The sequence below is a fragment of the Cucurbita pepo genome, chromosome LG12 (genome assembly GCF_002806865.2).
Source record: "Cucurbita pepo subsp. pepo cultivar mu-cu-16 chromosome LG12, ASM280686v2, whole genome shotgun sequence".
Lineage (NCBI taxonomy): Eukaryota > Viridiplantae > Streptophyta > Magnoliopsida > Cucurbitales > Cucurbitaceae > Cucurbita > Cucurbita pepo.
The window spans coordinates 847018-864687 of NC_036649.1; the positions used below are offsets into that span (position 1 = coordinate 847018).

Consider the following 17670-nt stretch of genomic DNA (forward strand, 5'->3'; position numbering starts at 1 on the left):
TGATAAGTCAGAAGGAACACTTTGAAAAGACTAAAATGCCCTTATTCTGTCACTCCTTGGTTTTTTTCATGGACTACTGTCATAACATGTGGGTGGATTTCTGATCTTGACCCTCTAGGGCATGAATGGAATTTCCAAGTAGTAATTATAATATAAATCTGACAAATAAAAAAGGATAATTTTATTTTCACACTTATTTAATCTTGGTTAAAAATTTAGGGTTAAAATTGAAAAGGATGTACGTTCAACAACCCATGAACCGAATCAATTCCATGAAGAAATCATATAGTCTAGAAAAATCGTCTAGAAAAATCATTGAATAGCTACAATACAACGTAAAATAATCAAAGTAAATTATTGCATAACTTGAATGAACAATAATGTACATAAGGAAGGACATTCATTCACTAGCAGCTTATAGGGCATGCAGTGGCCTTGGCCATCTCCTCCCTCTGTCTCCCATTACAACACACCATTTTCATTAATTTTTTGATCTCATTAATGTTGAGGGTTGTTGGTAAGGAGTCCCACGTTAGCTAATTAACGGGATGATCATGAGTTTATAAGTAAGGAATACAAACTAACAATATCATACCATTTTGGAGATTCGTGATTCCTAACAATTAATGGGAGAAAAAAGTACAAGATGTTAGTAAACTCACCACTAGATTGATTCTTCCAAGTTATCAATTATTTGGTAGGAGTACACTAATTCAGCTAACTCATTTAGTAGTTTACTAAATGACATGCATATCATCCATATGATACTCGTGTTATAGTAACTTTATTGAATAATCTGTTTATAGGTTTAAAGTTAGAAAGTCAGAAGAGAAGTTAGAAAATGTCTTGGAGAGGATAAATTATTTGAAGGGACGGTCACAAGTAACTAATAGTTTTGAGAAACTACGGAAGTATCATGAATTTGTAACCATTGATTATTAGGGATATACAGATTCTCGAACTCAAATCTAACCGTTATTAGGAAGAGATTAGATTGTAGCGGTTTCATTGAAGAATACCTTTTGAGGTTGCTTGTCTTCAAGAATGGATGTGTTTGGTCCCTAAACGAAGAAGAAGAGTTGAATGGGATTTTGAGGCCTTACCTAAGCTTGGGAGGCAATGAGAAAGAGGGGAAACTGAAGAAGCCATTGGTGATGAAGTGGAGGTTTCCTGCTAATGAGATTGGTAGGAAAGATAACCACAAATGATGGGCTCATGCCACTCTCTTAGCAATAGAAATCTCAGATGGGAGTTTCAGTTGGAATAAACATAGAACTAGAAGCAATTGACGTAGCCCAGGATCAAAATATGTTGAAACAAGAGGAATAAATCGAGGAAAGAGAGCTTTTGAATAGAGGAACCTTAAGCACTTATATACTTTTCAATTCTGTTTGTTGTTATAAAGAGAACATACATCTAATGAGTATTTATAGCGGAGAAAGCACTAACTAGTTTCCTAAACTTTCTCCTCAAGTTAACAACCACGGACAATCTTCCTAATTAAAGTACTCAACTTCATCCACAATTTGGCAACTACTAACAATTCTCTTAAAAAAGTTAGTAACTTATTATACGAAGTCTACCCACAATTCTCATAAAGTTACTCCATAAAGTCAGTAATTTATTCTACAAAATCAAATTTATTAGCTCAGAGGAGCTCATAAGGTCAATAACTTATTCTACCAAGTCTACTAACAATTCACGTAAAGTTACTCCATAAGTAATTAACTTATTCTACTGAGTCAAGTTTATTAGCTCAGAGAAACTCATAAAGTTAGTAACTTATTCTACTAAATCTACTAACAAAATTCTCGTAAAGTTACTTCATAAGTAAGTAACTTATTCTACTAAGTCAAGCTTATTAGTTCAGAGAAGTTCATAAAGTTAGTAACTTATTTTACTAAATCTACTATCAAAGTTACTCCATTAATTCATATAAAGTTACTCCACATGTAAGTAACTTATTCTACCAAGTTAAGTTTACTAGTTCATAGAAGTTCATAAAATTAGTAACTTATTTTACTAAGTCTACTCAGAATTCCTCGTAAAGTTACTTATAAGTAACTTATTCTAAATCAAGTCTATTAGCTCACAAAAGCTGGATAGGTGAAATGTGGGTCATTGAAAATTCCTTCATTCTTTCAGCCGGTGATCGGAATCCAAAGCCTCTCTGGTCAGAATCGGGCACAAGGTAGAAGTCACGCAAGAACTCGTGTTTAATCGATTTAGGGATATCTTAATTATTTCAAACAAAATCCACTTGGGACATTGTTTTCAATTCAATAAGTCACACAAGCAGCTAAAATGTCTCGTCAGCATTTGATCTTTTAATCCTATTCTTACACATTCTGAGACCAAACAGAAATATTCTTGAAAACTATGGCCATCACCAACAACCCCACTGGTCTTTATAAACAAAACGGCAGTGTCTCTCACAAGCATTACATCAAACAGGTTTCGAACGTCAGCCACACCTACCACAGTACCCACTGGAACTTATAACCCAACAAAAATGGGAAGTGTTTTTCAGAGGCATTATATCAAACAGGTTACGTGCACTCTCAGTCTCAACCCCACTAGTCAGCCCCACAAGTTTTACGAAAAAAAGGGTAAATTATTCTCAGAGGCATTACGTCGAACAGGTTACGGATGTGAAAATAAGCACATTCAAATGAGTGAAAAACAAGATAAAGCGAGAGAGAAAGAGACCCACTTACAATAAATGAGAGTAATGGATGGCAGTTCCTCAGAGTACATTGTCACTACGGAGGGAGAAATGGTTTCATCTTCTTTGATTTTTGCAATTTCAGGGCTCGAAGATCAAAAGGGGACGATTGATGATGGTCTTTTGTGTTGCCTGTGCTCACAGCCGCCACCCGCCAGGGCCCATCGAATCCGATGGGTGGGCTTGGTGGGGTTTTAAAAATTATATAAATGAACCACCATGACGGCGGCCATATGAATATAGAATAATAATAAAAATTTATTTTCATTTTATTTTTGTTCTAGAGAACCCGCTCAATTCTCCATTTATTTTTACAAAAATTGAGTTAGGATACTAACTATCACGATCGTACTTCTTTCAACCATGCCATGTCGTGATCTTGAATATTCACAACCAGTCAGAAATTAAAGTCTCATATATTTTTCGCCCCAATTTTGTTGAATCTTAGGTGAGATTTGTCTTCGTTAACCGAACATCGCTTGTGCGGAATTCAAGCTTGTTCGACCACACACGCTGTATGTGCATGTATGTTCATTCTACTCGACCTTGCCCTTATTTAGGGCCAAGCCCCAAAGTCTGTCCCAATTTTTAATTTTAAAAGATTTAATTAAATTTTTGAAAGAATATTAGGTTATTTTTAATTTTCTTTATAGGAATAATTGTGAATTGAATGTGAAATATGTCACGTTAGGAAAAGAGACAGATTGAGGATTTAATTAATTTTTAAATCCAAGAAAAATTCAAATATTATAATTAATTTAATTTCATTAGGAGAGGAAATTTTGACATTTGTCTTATAATCCATTTTTGTATTTTCAACCATAATTATATTCCATATTTAATCAATATCATATGATAATATTATATTATCTATAAAAAAAAATTAAATACAAATTAATTTTCAAAAATATTGTAATTATTAAAGTTGGGACGTAAGTTTAAATTTCGTTGATAAAATTTAAGTTTTGAATCCATAAATAATTAAATACAAATTAATTCATCTCCTCGTGCATTTTATCTAAAAAAAATACTCCTAAATTTTTAAAAATAATATTCTTAAACTAAATAAAAAAAAAATTCAAAAATACTGTTGAGATTTAAAAAATGGTTAGTTTTGAAGGCGTAAAAAATACTTTTTAGTTTTCAAAAAGTTTCATTAAATATTTAATTTTTTCAAAAACTTTAAAAACATTGTTAATTTAAAAAAAAATTTGAAAATATCTTTATAATTAGTAAGACGTTTAAAAAATACTCAAAACTTTCCAGAGTAATATTAAAAAGTTTGGAGATAGTCTATAAAGTGTCCGTGTGGACAGACGCTTTTCGTCCATCATAATATTTTTTTTTTGTATAAATAAAATGTATTAATGTTACTTTTAAAAATTCATAGATATTATTGTTGAAGAGTATTCTTTCAATATTATTATTAAAATTTTAAAATAAATTTGATATTTTAATTTTAAAATAAAGTATTAACGGCTTTCATTTCCTCTAAAAACTAAAAATAAAGATTTTTTTAGATTTTTTTAATATAAAAAATTATTTTTTTAATTTTTTTTTAAAGTTTAAAAATATCAGTACTCACGAACTTTTAGAAGTAATATTAAAAAGTTCGGAGATAATCTATGAGGTGATAGACGCTTTTGGTCCCTAATAATAAATTTTAATTTTAATTTTTTTTTAAAAATAAAAAGTAAATTTCATAGATGGAGTATTTTTTTCAGTATTATTATTAAAATTTTAAAATAAATTTAATATTTTAATTTTAAAATAAAATATTAACGGCTTTTCTTTCATTTAGTAATAAAGATTTTTTTTTAATATGAGAAATTATTATTTTTTAATAAATAAATGGTGAGAAAATAAAGCTAATTTTTTTAAAAAAATCAGCCCTCAAACATGAATATTGTAATAGAAAAGGGATGAAAATAATGAAATTAATCCAAATAATGAGTAAAAATAAAATAAAAATGAACTAGAAATAAAATATTATAATTATAATATAATATATTGAGAAAAAGTTTATTTTTTCTGCCTACATTTTGATTCGATTCCATTTCACAGCCTCAGGGTCAGGTCTAGTTTGCTGAAATACAGTTGACGCCCGTCGTCTTCTTCACCTCCGCCGCCGCCCACTTTCGGTAAGCATTTCTCCAACTGATTTATATAAGGCTTCGTACAATCGCCGCTCGCCTCCTCCGCCGCATTCCAATTCGTAAGGTACTGACCGACAGGCGGCGGATACGACGGCGGTCCTTCTCTAAACAGGCTTCTCGCGAATGGAGAGAGTTGATTCGGCCAAAGCGATTCCGCCGCGTCAAAACCTAGCGAATTAGGAGGCACTGAATATCTACTCGGCAGAAACATCGCCGTCGCTCGCGGCGGACCAGGCGGAAGCCGATGCGTTTGGCTTCGTTGTTGACTCTGTCTTCTAGAAGCTGCAGCAGAGGAGGCGCTTTCATCGGAGACGTGTGCTCCGATATGGTTAATTAGGGCTTGGCTACTGGAAAACACTGCATCGCAGATCCGGCAAGCGACGAGTGGACTACCGGGAATCGGGAGTGGGCGTAGATGGTGGAGATCGGCGGCGGTTGCCCGGCCAAATTCGGCCATAGCGGTGGCGGAGAGAGATTTGGGCGGAAGAAACAGGGGAGGATTGAATTTTGCACCGAGGAATTGATGGATTGGGCGCAATTTATAGGTGAAGGAAAATCCCTTAAAATTATTGTGTTCTTAAAAAGATTTAATGAAAGATATAATTTAATTTAATTGTTTGGAATTAATTATTTGAAGTGTCAATTAACTAAGTTTATGAATAATTAATGGTAGTTAAGTTCTTGTCAAAATTAGTTAGTAATTGGGACACCATTATAAAAATATATGGGAAACAACTTAGTACTTATCGAAATTATCTGGAACTATTAATTAATATTTTTTTTTTATTTAACGAAAATAATTTTTTTAAAAATACTCGTGAACTTTCAAGTTAAAACTTCTAGAAGAACTCTCGATAAAAGACAGGTTAGCTATTTTTGTTATTACTTTCCGAGTCGAAGAGAGGAAAACTAACGTATCTTCAGAGAGAAATATTAAGTACTAAAAATACTCGAGAAGTAACGCATCTAATGTCAATCAGATCAGACATGCATATAAACACACAGTATGTGTGTGATTCCACATCGGTTGGAGAGAGGAACAAAATATTATTTATAAGAGTGTGAAAACCTCTCCCTAGCGTACGTATTTTAAAAACTTTGAGAGCAAGTTCGAATGGAAGAACCCAGAAAAAATACAATATATGCTAGCGGTGGGCTTGGGTCCGGGTATGCGGTATGAACAAGTAGGACCTAAATCGATAGCTAGTCAATGGAGTCGAGCCTCACCCGTCTAGCGCCTCATGATCGTGATATTAAATGAACAATCATCATCATACTTGTCATGATAATACATGTCATTCACATTCATGCATGCAGACTTGTAACAAACTTTTTTTTTTTTTTGTATTCGTAATAATATATGCATTAACATCACATGATACAACGTGCATCATATAATATTCGTATTAGCCCTAATATCATCTATGAGGAAAGTTGCATACTTGCTCAGCAATCAAGCGTAAACAAATCATAAACTTAATTCAACACTACTAAATAATCCATAGGGTATTCGGGAGAGTTGTTAACTCGATCTTATCCAATGTTGCGTCCCAAAAACAACCCTAAACCGAATACAAAATGAATAAAACTGAGTGTGAACTAGAGAAAACATCAGTAGGACCTAAAGAAACCTATTGAAGCAAATTGAAAATCGGACAAAATTTACTAAATCGAGCTGAACAGGACCAAACCAACCTAAAGCAGACCTACGAGGAGATAGAGAAGAAAACGATCGAAAACACGAGACAATGCACAAAGCCAAAGAGAACGAAAGGGGAAGAAAACATGACTATTGTAAGCGGATTACCGATCTGAGGGAGACCTTAGGTGGTCGACACTACTCGATCGAGACAATCATGTGAGAACGCAAGTTGAGCTAGAAATGCAACGTCGATTAGGGTTTTCAACTTTTTTATTTTTCAATTTATTACAAAAACAAATACGATAACATAGTAGAATCAACCAATTAGAGTATAGTTCAGTAGACAAGACATGTTAAAAAAACAAATACGATAACACAGTAGAATCAACAAATTTGAGTATAGTTCAGTAGACAAGACATTTTACAAAAACAAATACGATAACACAGTAGAATCAACCAATTTGAGTATAGTTCAGTAGACAAGACATGTTACAAAAACAAATACGATAACATATTAGAATCAACCAATTTGAGTATAGTTCAGTAGACAAGAAATGTTACAAAAACAAATACGATAACACAGTAGAATCAACCAATTTGAGTATAGTTCAGTAGACAAGACATGTTACAAAAACAAATACGATAACATATTAGAATCAACCAATTTGAGTATAGTTCAGTAGACAAGAAATGTTACAAAAACAAATACGATAACACAGTAGAATCAACCAATTTGAGTATAGTTCAGTAGACAAGACATGTTAAAAAAACAAATACGATAACACAGTAGAATCAACAAATTTGAGTATAGTTCAGTAGACAAGACATTTTACAAAAACAAATACGATAACACAGTAGAATCAACCAATTTGAGTATAGTTCAGTAGACAAGACATGTTACAAAAACAAATACGATAACACAGTAGAATCAACCAATTTGAGTATAGTTCAGTAGACAAGACATGTTACAAAAACAAATACGATAACACAGTAGAATCAACCAATTTGAGTATAGTTCAGTAGACAAGACATGTTACAAAAACAAATACGATAACACAGTAGAATCAACCAATTTGAGTATAGTTCAGTAGACAAGACATGTTACAAAAACAAATACGATAACACAGTAGAATCAACCAATTTGAGTATAGTTCAGTAGACAAGACATGTTACAAAAACAAATACGATAACACAGTAGAATCAACCAATTTGAGTATAGTTCAGTAGACAAGACATGTTACAAAAACAAATACGATAACACAGTAGAATCAACCAATTTGAGTATAGTTCAGTAGACAAGACATGTTACAAAAACAAATACGATAACACAGTAGAATCAACCAATTTGAGTATAGTTCAGTAGACAAGACATGAATTATCATTTCAAAAGTCGATGATTCAATTTTCGATGCAGCCGAGTTAATCAGCCGGCATTTCATTTATAGCAACTCCATCAAAATTATGCAAAAAAATTTACCTAATTTTTGTTTTTATGCAAAAGGGTTTATTTGTTTGAATGGTAATATTATGAAGCATTAAATGAGTAATTTGGTTTAATGTGTGTGCACAAATTAGGAAGGAGACCTGTCTTCTTTAAATAATAAATTATTACAACAAAAGGGTTATAAATTTTAACAATTTTTCATAGATTTTTCACAACAATTCCAATTAATTCTTTTGGTAATACATTTAATTTTCTTCTAAAATTAATAAAAATACAAAATTTGAGAAACAAATTAATTAAAGTCATTAATAACATTCCATAAATGGGTTTTCTAAATTTCATTAAATTCTATAATTGCATTTATACAACCTAATGAAATGCTGGGTATTTTAATTTATTTTTCTTTCTACAAAATATTATATTATTATTTTTAAAACATTAATGGCAATTAATCCTATAATTTTCTTCTTCTTGATAATGTTTGGAGGTCACAAGATTACATTCCATAATTAAAATTAAGAATTAATTTCTCATTAATGAAGACATTTAAGGAACAAATTGAGTGGCTTATGAGTGTTCTTTATTTAAAACTATAAATCTAAAATTATTATTTTTTATTTTTAATTGCTAAATTTAATGAATATGGTTTATGTCACATCAATTTTTTTTTATCATATTTAATATTATTTTGGAAATTTTAATTTTAATTTTTCATTTTAATTATTAAAGATTCATCCTCCACGTATTAGCATTTCTTATCTAGTTTTGTTATGGAGATTTATTTAATGTAATGAAGGAAAAAAAGTTAATAAATATGGGGAATGGAGGATATAATTGGAAATAAATATTATTTTGAGCATTTATTATTCCAATTCAAATTTAAAAAAAAAAAACTATTTTTATCGGGGTTCTTTAGTTTGTATAGATTTAGCTTTTGTTGTGAAAAATATTATTATAAATAAAGACTAAGCGTTACGTAATAAAATTAACGCTTAGTTTTGATGAAATTCATCAAACGAAAGTCTAAATTGTAACAAAGGGTAAAGTCAGTCACCGACAAAATTAGTTAGAACTAAATTTAAGAGCTAAATTGTTACTTCTATAAAAGTTTGTGTATCAAAAATGTTTTTTTGTACCGACCATAACGGTTGACAATTTAATAGTTCTTGGTTTAATATTCAAATATACTTTTTACTTTATATGCTTAAGTTAACCCTCTTCAAGTTGATAGTTTCAAAAAATTCCTTACATGATAAATGTATGTTATATTTTACAATTTTATATATTAACAGAAAAAAAGCATACTTCGTATATTTTGACGTAAAATTTTATTGTGCTAAAATTTTTAAGTGCCTATAAGTTCTATTGGAACAAATGTTAACATCAAAGTAAAAATTAAGTGCAATTGGAGAGGGAACGGAACATTTCATATAAAAGGGTGAAAACCTCTCCCAAGTAGACGCATTTTATAACCATGAGGCTGATAACGATACGTATAGACTAAAGGGGACAATATTTATTAGCGATGAGCTTGTGCAGTTACAAATGATATCAGAATTACACCAGATAGTTTGTCAGCAAAGACGCTTGCCTCCAAGAGAAGTGAATTGTGAGATTCTACATCGGTTAGAGAAGAGAAGAGAACGAAGCATTTCTTATAAGAGTAGAAACCTCTCCCTAGTAGACACGTTTTAAAACCGTGAGACTAACGGCGATATATAACGGACAAAAACCGACAATATCTACTATCACGTGTAGTTAGACAGCTTAAAATAATTGGCGATATATAACGGACAAAAACCGACAATATCTACTATCACGTGTAGTTAGACAGTTTAAAATAATTCATTCTTTTTCACCTTAGCTTACAATTGAGACTTAGAATTAGTTCACCCTTGACCCTGAAGGCGGTTAGCAAAATAAACTTTGATCACAAAAACAGAGAATAACTTGAAGTCCATTCATATGGCTATTAGGATGAAAAAAAGAAAAAAAAGAAAAAAAAGCTAAGTTTCAAAATATACCCATAAATTTTACTCTTTGTTTGAGAAAAAATTGAGATCGGAAACAATGAAAAAGTCTATTAGTTTAACAAGTGGAGATGAAAGATTCAAACCTCAAACCTCAAACCTAAAAGAACTAGTGACGTTAGAAGTAGCTAATAACAGTGGTCTTGATACATGGCAACTTCTTTTCCACATGAAAATATAACCTTATACATCCGGAACAATGCAAATTCATGCAACATCTTAAGAAATTTTCCAAGAGACCGAGAAAGTTCTAAAAGAAAGTTTTTTTTTTTTTTTTGAAGTAGTATTCAACGGACTTTGCCATAAAGAAAAACAGGAAGGAGAAAGTGTCGACGCTATACATTGATTTCGGGATGAAGATTGTGATCGACATACAATTTTAGGTGTGCTAATTTGGCTAGGAATCTAACGAAACAACATCAAATTCGATCGGTAAGAGCTTTAAGCGTTCAATTACAACAGTAACACGAACAACGAAGAAGCAAGAGATATGTGGTGTTGCTGCAAATAAAGAATTGAGCAGAAGAATGGAAAAAGGATATCATGGAAATATGCAAAGCATTGAATTTAGTCTCACATGGCCGGGTGGGCTTACCTAGCCTGCAGGGAAACTTCATGTAATGTACACTTCTTGAGCGGCCAAACTTTGTAGTGGTGCGAAGCACATCTCTCGTCTCACATCCAATATTGCGATCAACCAGAGTACCATTTATGTGTTTACGTCGCCTGTATTTAAAATCACACCAAATGAGAAGCTAATACACAAACAATAAGCTCTTGTGTGCTCCTAGCGAGTCGCCTAATACCCTATCTTAGCCATTCTCTTGGCAGTAACCAAGCTTCAAGGCATATTGATCAACGATTATGGAAAGGGTTATGGCTAAAAAAAATAAAAAATGTAAAAAAAAAAATCCTTTCTTTTTCACCCTGATGATGTTAGGAATCACGACCTCTACAATGGTACAATATTGTCCACTTTAAGCATAAGCTCTCATGACTTTTGTTTTTTGTTTCCCCAAAAGACCTCGTACCAATGAAGACAATGTTCTTTACTTATAAATCCATGATCTTCCTCTTAATTAGCCAACGTGGAACTGCTCAACAAATGTGTAGGCTCACTTATCACATGTGCTTTGTCCATTTTTCCCATCTATTTACCCTGTACTGTTCATATGGAAAGGAAAGTTCATCTAATCAATTGGAAGGCTGCTTCTCACTGCATTCAGCTAGGTGTCATGGGCATTGGAGAGACATCAGGAGTGGAAATATCTCTGTGATTACTAAATGGCTTTGGAGGCTTTATCTTGAAAGAAAGCTTTTTGGTGAATATGGGACTGAGGACGGGCAGCTTTATAGATGAGCTTCCGCTAGTTCCGTTAGCCCTACGGTTGCAATTGCTAGAACCAAGGAAATTTTGATGGAAAGTGACTTTTTATGTGGCAATGATTCAAATTTTAATTAAGTTTCGGGAAGATTCCAGGAGAGATGGTCCTCCTTTTGTGAGTTCTTCCCTTCTCTGTTATCCATTACAGATAGCATAAGTTTGATTAAAGTTGTTGGGATGAAACCTCATGTGGTCGAACACTAATGTAACGTCCCAAGCCTACCGAGGCTAGCTGATATTATCCTCTTTAGGCTTTCCCTTTCGCGCTTCCCCCTCAAGGATTTTAAAACACGTCTGCTAGAGAGAAGTTTCCACACTCTCATAAAGAATGCTTCGTTTTCCTCCCCAACCGATGTGAGATCTCACAATCCACCCCCCTTCAAGGCCCAACGTCCTCACTGGCACTCTTTTCTCTCTTCGATCGACATGGATCTCACGACTAAGATGTCATAATAAAAAACAATGTTAACGGAACAAACTCCAAAGAGAACCTTATAAGGAACGATATTCAGTATCACTTCGAGCTCCCTAGAAGAGTTCCCATTTCTTCTGGTGGTGTTCTTTCTCCTCAGCTCATGGCAAGAACTTCCGAGATACTTTCATTTTCTCTTCTGCCGTCCCTAAGAGAGTTCAGAATTTTTTTTGTATAGATTTGTGTGACTACCCTTTTAAAAAGAAAGCACAAGTTTAGAAGCCTAATGCACTAGAGAGTAATTATTTGGGAATTTTGGTTAAAGGATATAAGAGAATTGTCTAAGGGAAATATCTTTAGTTGAGATGATGAAGGTTTAGTTCTTGTCCCTCCTGGAATTATATTCACTCTTTATTTCTTTTAATATCCTTCACCATTTGAGGAGGAGGAGGAGGAGGAGGAGGAGAAGGTTTAATCATCCATCAACTCAGACATCTCCCACTTTCAACTGGAAGTATATTCAACAGCTCAAACTAAAGAAACAAGACGATGAAGGAAAAAGGAGGAGGAATTGATTACCCATACGTCAAAAAGGAGCCTCAAGTGACTCATCCCAGGCATCACTTGCATTTGAAGCATCTTCAGCTTCTTCTTCCATGGAAAGACGAATATATTCTCTATGTGCAAATCGATCCCATTCCGTCAAAGTTGGATCCTCATGTTCCTAACAAAATAGAATATTAATTTTCTCTTCAGCACTTCAAAGCACAACATAGTTGAAAGCGCAAATCCATTTGCCACAAATTTGAGGCAAAAACACCACATCTACCTGACGGATTAGGAATGGATCACGACTTTCAAAAGCAACGAACTTGTTGAGATTGAAAAGGATGTTGAAAACATGTCCAGCAAGTTTGCAGTTTTTAATATCTCGCAAAGTTATGCATTCCTCATTCTATATATGAAACAAAACGCCAATAAAATTCATACTCAGCTGAAATAAGTTATGAAAATAAAAAAGGAGTGAAGCAATAGTTAGGACAAGGAATTGACCTCTGGTCCGATCATATCAAAAATCTGGCACAATATGTCCTCAAAAAGCACTGGTTCCTGAGCCATACACTCCATTCGGTGCAACTGCTCTTCAAAAAAATAGTGCATTTCTTTCCTTGTGAGCACTCCATTTCCGTCTAGATCAATGCATTTAAACCTAGAAAAGGGAATCAGGAAGATCAAGCAACACCGTATTTTTGGATTATACATTATACCCCCCAATCCCCAAACCCCAAACAAGATAAAGATATTCCCTCCACTACATCTTAATTGAGACTATGAAAGGATCTCCAATTGATTTTTGCTAGGAAAGAAGAAAAAATAACAAAATAATCAAGATAAGGATCTAAATTGATGAGAGGTCGCAGCTGAAATGATAAAAGAAGACGCAACACAAAATTATTAGAGAACTCTTTCTATTTGATCTTGCAGTAGATTAGATGATCTGGGTCTGGAATCCTACTTTTTTCCATGCTTTCTTGCATTTAAGGCATTGAGTTTTTTCAAGAAATATTGATTTTGCAAATTTCATACATGTTCAAACCGTTATTTCTCTGTTCAAATCTAAAATACCTTACATTGAACTACATTAGAAAGTTCACACAAAACCTCCAGACACGAGTAAATATACCAGTACTCGAGGCTAGGTTCAGATGATTTATCCTCTTCAGCCAAAATGAAGAACACAAAGTCTTCATACCCCATCCTCCCTTCAACGTTACAAGTAAATTTTCTTGGAACCTAACAGGAAAAGACGACAAATAAAAAGCTTGTTGGCCCAAGAATAATCCAAGAGAAAAACCAGTCAATAGATGAATAATCCAAGGGGAAAAATTCAAACCTGAGAAAAGATTCTATCGACAATCCGATATGTTAAAGCATGGTTACCATATTTGATAACATTCTCTTTCTCGATAAAAAAATCATGATCATTGTCAAGCTCCCAAAATTTGCAATATATGACATAGAAGTGTTCGTATGAGAAGTACCTAAACCACACAAGGACAATCGTAATGAAAAAGATCCAAAATCTAAACAATAGCAACATATGTTTTTAGCATATAAAGAAAAAATCAGGTAGACCTTATTTTGAAGAAAGATTAATTTTTTTTTAAAAAAAAAGAAATCATTATTTCATAAAATGACAGAAAAAGTAATTTTACTATCTCCTAGACAAAACAACTGAGACATAAGGAGTCTGTTATCATGTTCAAGTTTCCTTTAGAGAATACAACTATGTGATTAGAGTGTATCAAGATAACTGCCTCCTATAGATAACATTCTGATTTCCTACAAGAAAACTGAGTGTTGTCAACATATGAGCATACTTCAGGACTTTGTTGATATCTTCTTCCTTGTCCACATGCTGCATTGCAGCAATTAAGTTGCCACGCTTCAACTCCCTGAGGGTAATACGACCGTTACTGGATCTGTTAATATAGTAAAATATCCTGTATATGACTGTTTCAGCTGTTCCATTCGTAAGAGAAAGTACACATCAAATCAGTTTCACATTGCATGACATTAGATCCATGTGAACATTGGACCCATGTGTTAATTAGACTAGCAAGTAAATTTTGAACCATAAATAAAAAGAGGAAAAACTACTTAAGTTTTCAAAATTTGCCTTGGATTTGGAAACATCCCAAAAAAAGTAGATAACGAAAAGAAATCATAGGTGGAAGTAATAATCTTAATTTCAAAAGCTAAAAACAAAAAGTCAATTGGTTATGAGATAAGGCCTGGGTAAATCATGGAAGTAGGGAAAAGTACATGAGGTTGAGAACATGAATAACTTCAGAAAATAGAGTTGAATATTTTCCCATAATTAGAATTTTTAAATCAAATGCTCAAAAAATTAACATTGATAATGTTTACTTGGGTTGAAACATTGCATCATCACTAAAACTTCACTGGGAATATTTTAGTCAAAGTTGAAGCCCTTCAGAAGAATGTATTGGCAAATTGACACATGGAAATCACAACCAAATTATATTAGCAAAAGAAACAGTGTGATCAAGGTCTAAATAATATAGAAACAATATATCTATAAAATCAGTTCCTGATTACACATCTGAAAAAGTAGTGTAGCTGTAATCTTCTCACCATATCTTTCCTGGAATTCTGGTGTACTTTGCAAAAATTCCAACCCCGGATGAGTTGCCAAAAGTTCTTGTAAGGCAGGTTTGAAATCATCCTGAATTGAAGATACAAATTTTTACTGAGGAAAGGGAAACAATTTTTCCCTGCGATATTTCTCAGAGAAATGAGCTCAGCCAAACTACAATTTTCAAAAAGTATTTTTGATTGTCATCAATGTTTGAATGTGAAGCACGTATATGCAGCTTTTGATAGAAAACAATACCTGAACAAGGTAATTTCGCTCTGGCTCCTTGAGAATAGTAAATACTTGAGTTGCTAAATCCATAGTTAACATATTGCTCGTAATCCAATAATTGATGAACTGTTCTCTGCAAAATAAGCAACAAAGTCATTACAGATTTCCAGAAAAAAAATCTACAAAACAAATACTCATTCAGTCATCAGGGTTTAATTAATAGTCCCATGTTGCTCAGATTCCAAGGATCATTCAATTATTCAACATATGTGGAAACAGAGCATAGAATCCTAAAAATGCTTTCATTTTAAAGTTCACTTCTAGATATTTTCACTTCCATTCTTAACTGCATACCTCGATACTTTTCCGCTGCAGTTAGCGTCAATCTTCCTAAAAAGAGTAGTGGAGAGATATGAAGGTAACTTGCAGATCTCCTTCGTGACTGATTTAAACTCTGCATTGAAAAAGGAAAATGAAAAATGATTCCTTAAGAAACTAAAAAAAAAAAAAAAGCCACAGGAACTAGCAAGAAAAGAGTATAAATGCATTACAGTTCATTCTCACCCTTTATTTGCACTCCATCCGAACGAGACAGAAAAAATTGATTCACTTTAGATAGAAAATCTTCTGTCGTGGCATTCGGTGCTGGACGACCAGTTGTAAAATAAAACTACAAACATATTATAAGTCTCATGAGACTCTGTGAACTTGTAACATCGCTAATGCAACTTTGAACAGACAAACATACAAGCCCTGCATACTTGGATTAATGATTAGCGAACAATCTACAGTTTCCTTTATACCTGTGGTATAGCCTCTCTTGCTGGCTCACAGACCAACTTAAGTGGAGAGCCTAGCGAAGACGGTCCAAACCTCTGTTTCACCATCCGTGGGGAACTGGATGCACTGCGTGGTGAAAGTGGAGGTGTACTGCCACCGGGAAACATGGAAGGTAGAGAATGATTAGAAACACCATCGATTCCAGTAGAGTTCCCGCCAACATTCAAAGAAGCACCGGACTTCGCATCAGTAATCAAAGAATTCACCTAAGTTCAAAACAATAATTGGAGGGAAAAGGGTCGTCAGAAGGAAGCAAAAATCAGATGAACGTTTACAGTATAAATTCCTATACAATACAAGAACTTCTGCCGAAGGAATCGCTATTCACTGTGTGGCTATGGAGAAGCGCAAGTAATTTCTAAAATTGATTAGTTTTCTCATTTGCCTACTTATAGGAAGCCATAAAGAACACCAACCATGACCTTGAAAGTACAGAACACTCGAGTAACATCGATTTATAGTTTCTAAACAAAGCGTAGTATTAGGATGAATCGAAGAAGTACCAGTCGGCCAGTCCCGGGAAGCGAAAGCCACTGCGAAAACAGCGCCTCAACGACATAAGGATTGGATTTCAGAGCAAAATAAGATACCTCGGGGAGCTGCAACATCTCCAGGACCAGCGGGAACTCCAAGTCACCTCCAGCGTCCATATCCATCACGAATTCAATCCACCTCTCGTACAAACCGCAAATTCAAATCACCACAAACAGAAAACCTAATCCCCACTCTTCATGAACTCCACACTCGACTCTCACTCCACTGCGAAGCACTTTGAAGTAAGATCTCCAAAAGCAAACGACGCAACAACAACTGGTGATCAACAACGCATGGAACCAAACCACCACGGATTTAGCTGACTCAGAAGCTCCGAAATCGGAAGAATGGCCGATGGAGGACAGTGACGGAGCTGCATGTGGAAGAAGAGAGGGAATTCGAGTTGGACGGAGGAATACTGCGATAATTGGATCCAAAGGGAAAAGAGGGCTTCAATGGAAGGGAAGCTGAGCCGACTCCGATTGAACTGCGACTGGACTGTAACTGCAGATCGACTGTAGAACAAAGTCGAGAAATCGTACGGATGAAAGTGCCCGTCGTTTTGTAAGTGGAAATGGAAACGGGGGCCGTTGATTTTCTCGACGGAAGCAGTATTAACGAATCAAGTTGGCTTTAGCTTTGCTAGGGCCCAATAATTGCTTTTTTCTTTTTTTCTTTTTTTTTTTTTAAATGGAAATTAATCTTTTTTTAAAACAAAATTAATAATAATTTCAAAATTTTAAAAAATATCCTATCGATATTATGTTATTTCAAAAATACTCTTGAACTTTGATTGAATTATCTCTTTTTGATATTATTTTTGAAAGTTCATTAATATTTTTAAATACATACTAGTAATAAGATTATTTTTTAAACGTAATAAAATAGAATGGAGTTTTTTAATATGTGAATATATTGTGTGAATGCCTCCTAATAAACACCACAAACAAATAAATTTAAGAAACTTTTACGGTTTTTCATATATATATATATAAGTGCAGGATCAAAATCAAAATAGTCAATCACATTGAAACAACCTCCTCATATGCAGTACTATAAACAAATGTTTACCTTGTGTATTGAATTAGACGATCCTATACACTAACCATACT

At 33.6% G+C, this 17670-nt stretch overlaps 1 protein-coding gene across 3 annotated transcripts; it reads right to left on the reverse strand.

Moving 5' to 3' along the window:
• Window positions 1-10307: 10307 nt before the first annotated feature.
• LOC111806825 (probable serine/threonine protein phosphatase 2A regulatory subunit B''delta) lies at window positions 10308-17166 on the reverse strand. 3 transcript variants are annotated; one of them, XR_002816885.1, is made up of 14 exons: window positions 16528-17165; window positions 15988-16230; window positions 15749-15854; window positions 15539-15638; window positions 15212-15317; window positions 14953-15043; window positions 14175-14316; window positions 13688-13835; window positions 13478-13587; window positions 12847-13003; window positions 12623-12748; window positions 12373-12517; window positions 10593-10723; window positions 10313-10498 (listed from the first exon to the last, which is right to left on the reverse strand). XR_002816885.1 is itself a non-coding variant. In XM_023692310.1 (13 exons), exons 1-12 carry the CDS (start codon window positions 16678-16680, stop codon window positions 12380-12382), a joined length of 1620 nt encoding a protein of 539 aa, XP_023548078.1. In that variant the 5' UTR covers window positions 16681-17166; the 3' UTR covers window positions 10308-10723; window position 12379. The 3 variants fall into 3 exon arrangements, 2 of the variants coding, with proteins under 2 accessions (XP_023548078.1, XP_023548077.1); XM_023692310.1 differs by having other exon boundaries at window positions 10308-10723; window positions 12379-12517; window positions 16528-17166; XM_023692309.1 differs by having other exon boundaries at window positions 10308-10723.
• Window positions 17167-17670: the final 504 nt, after the last annotated feature.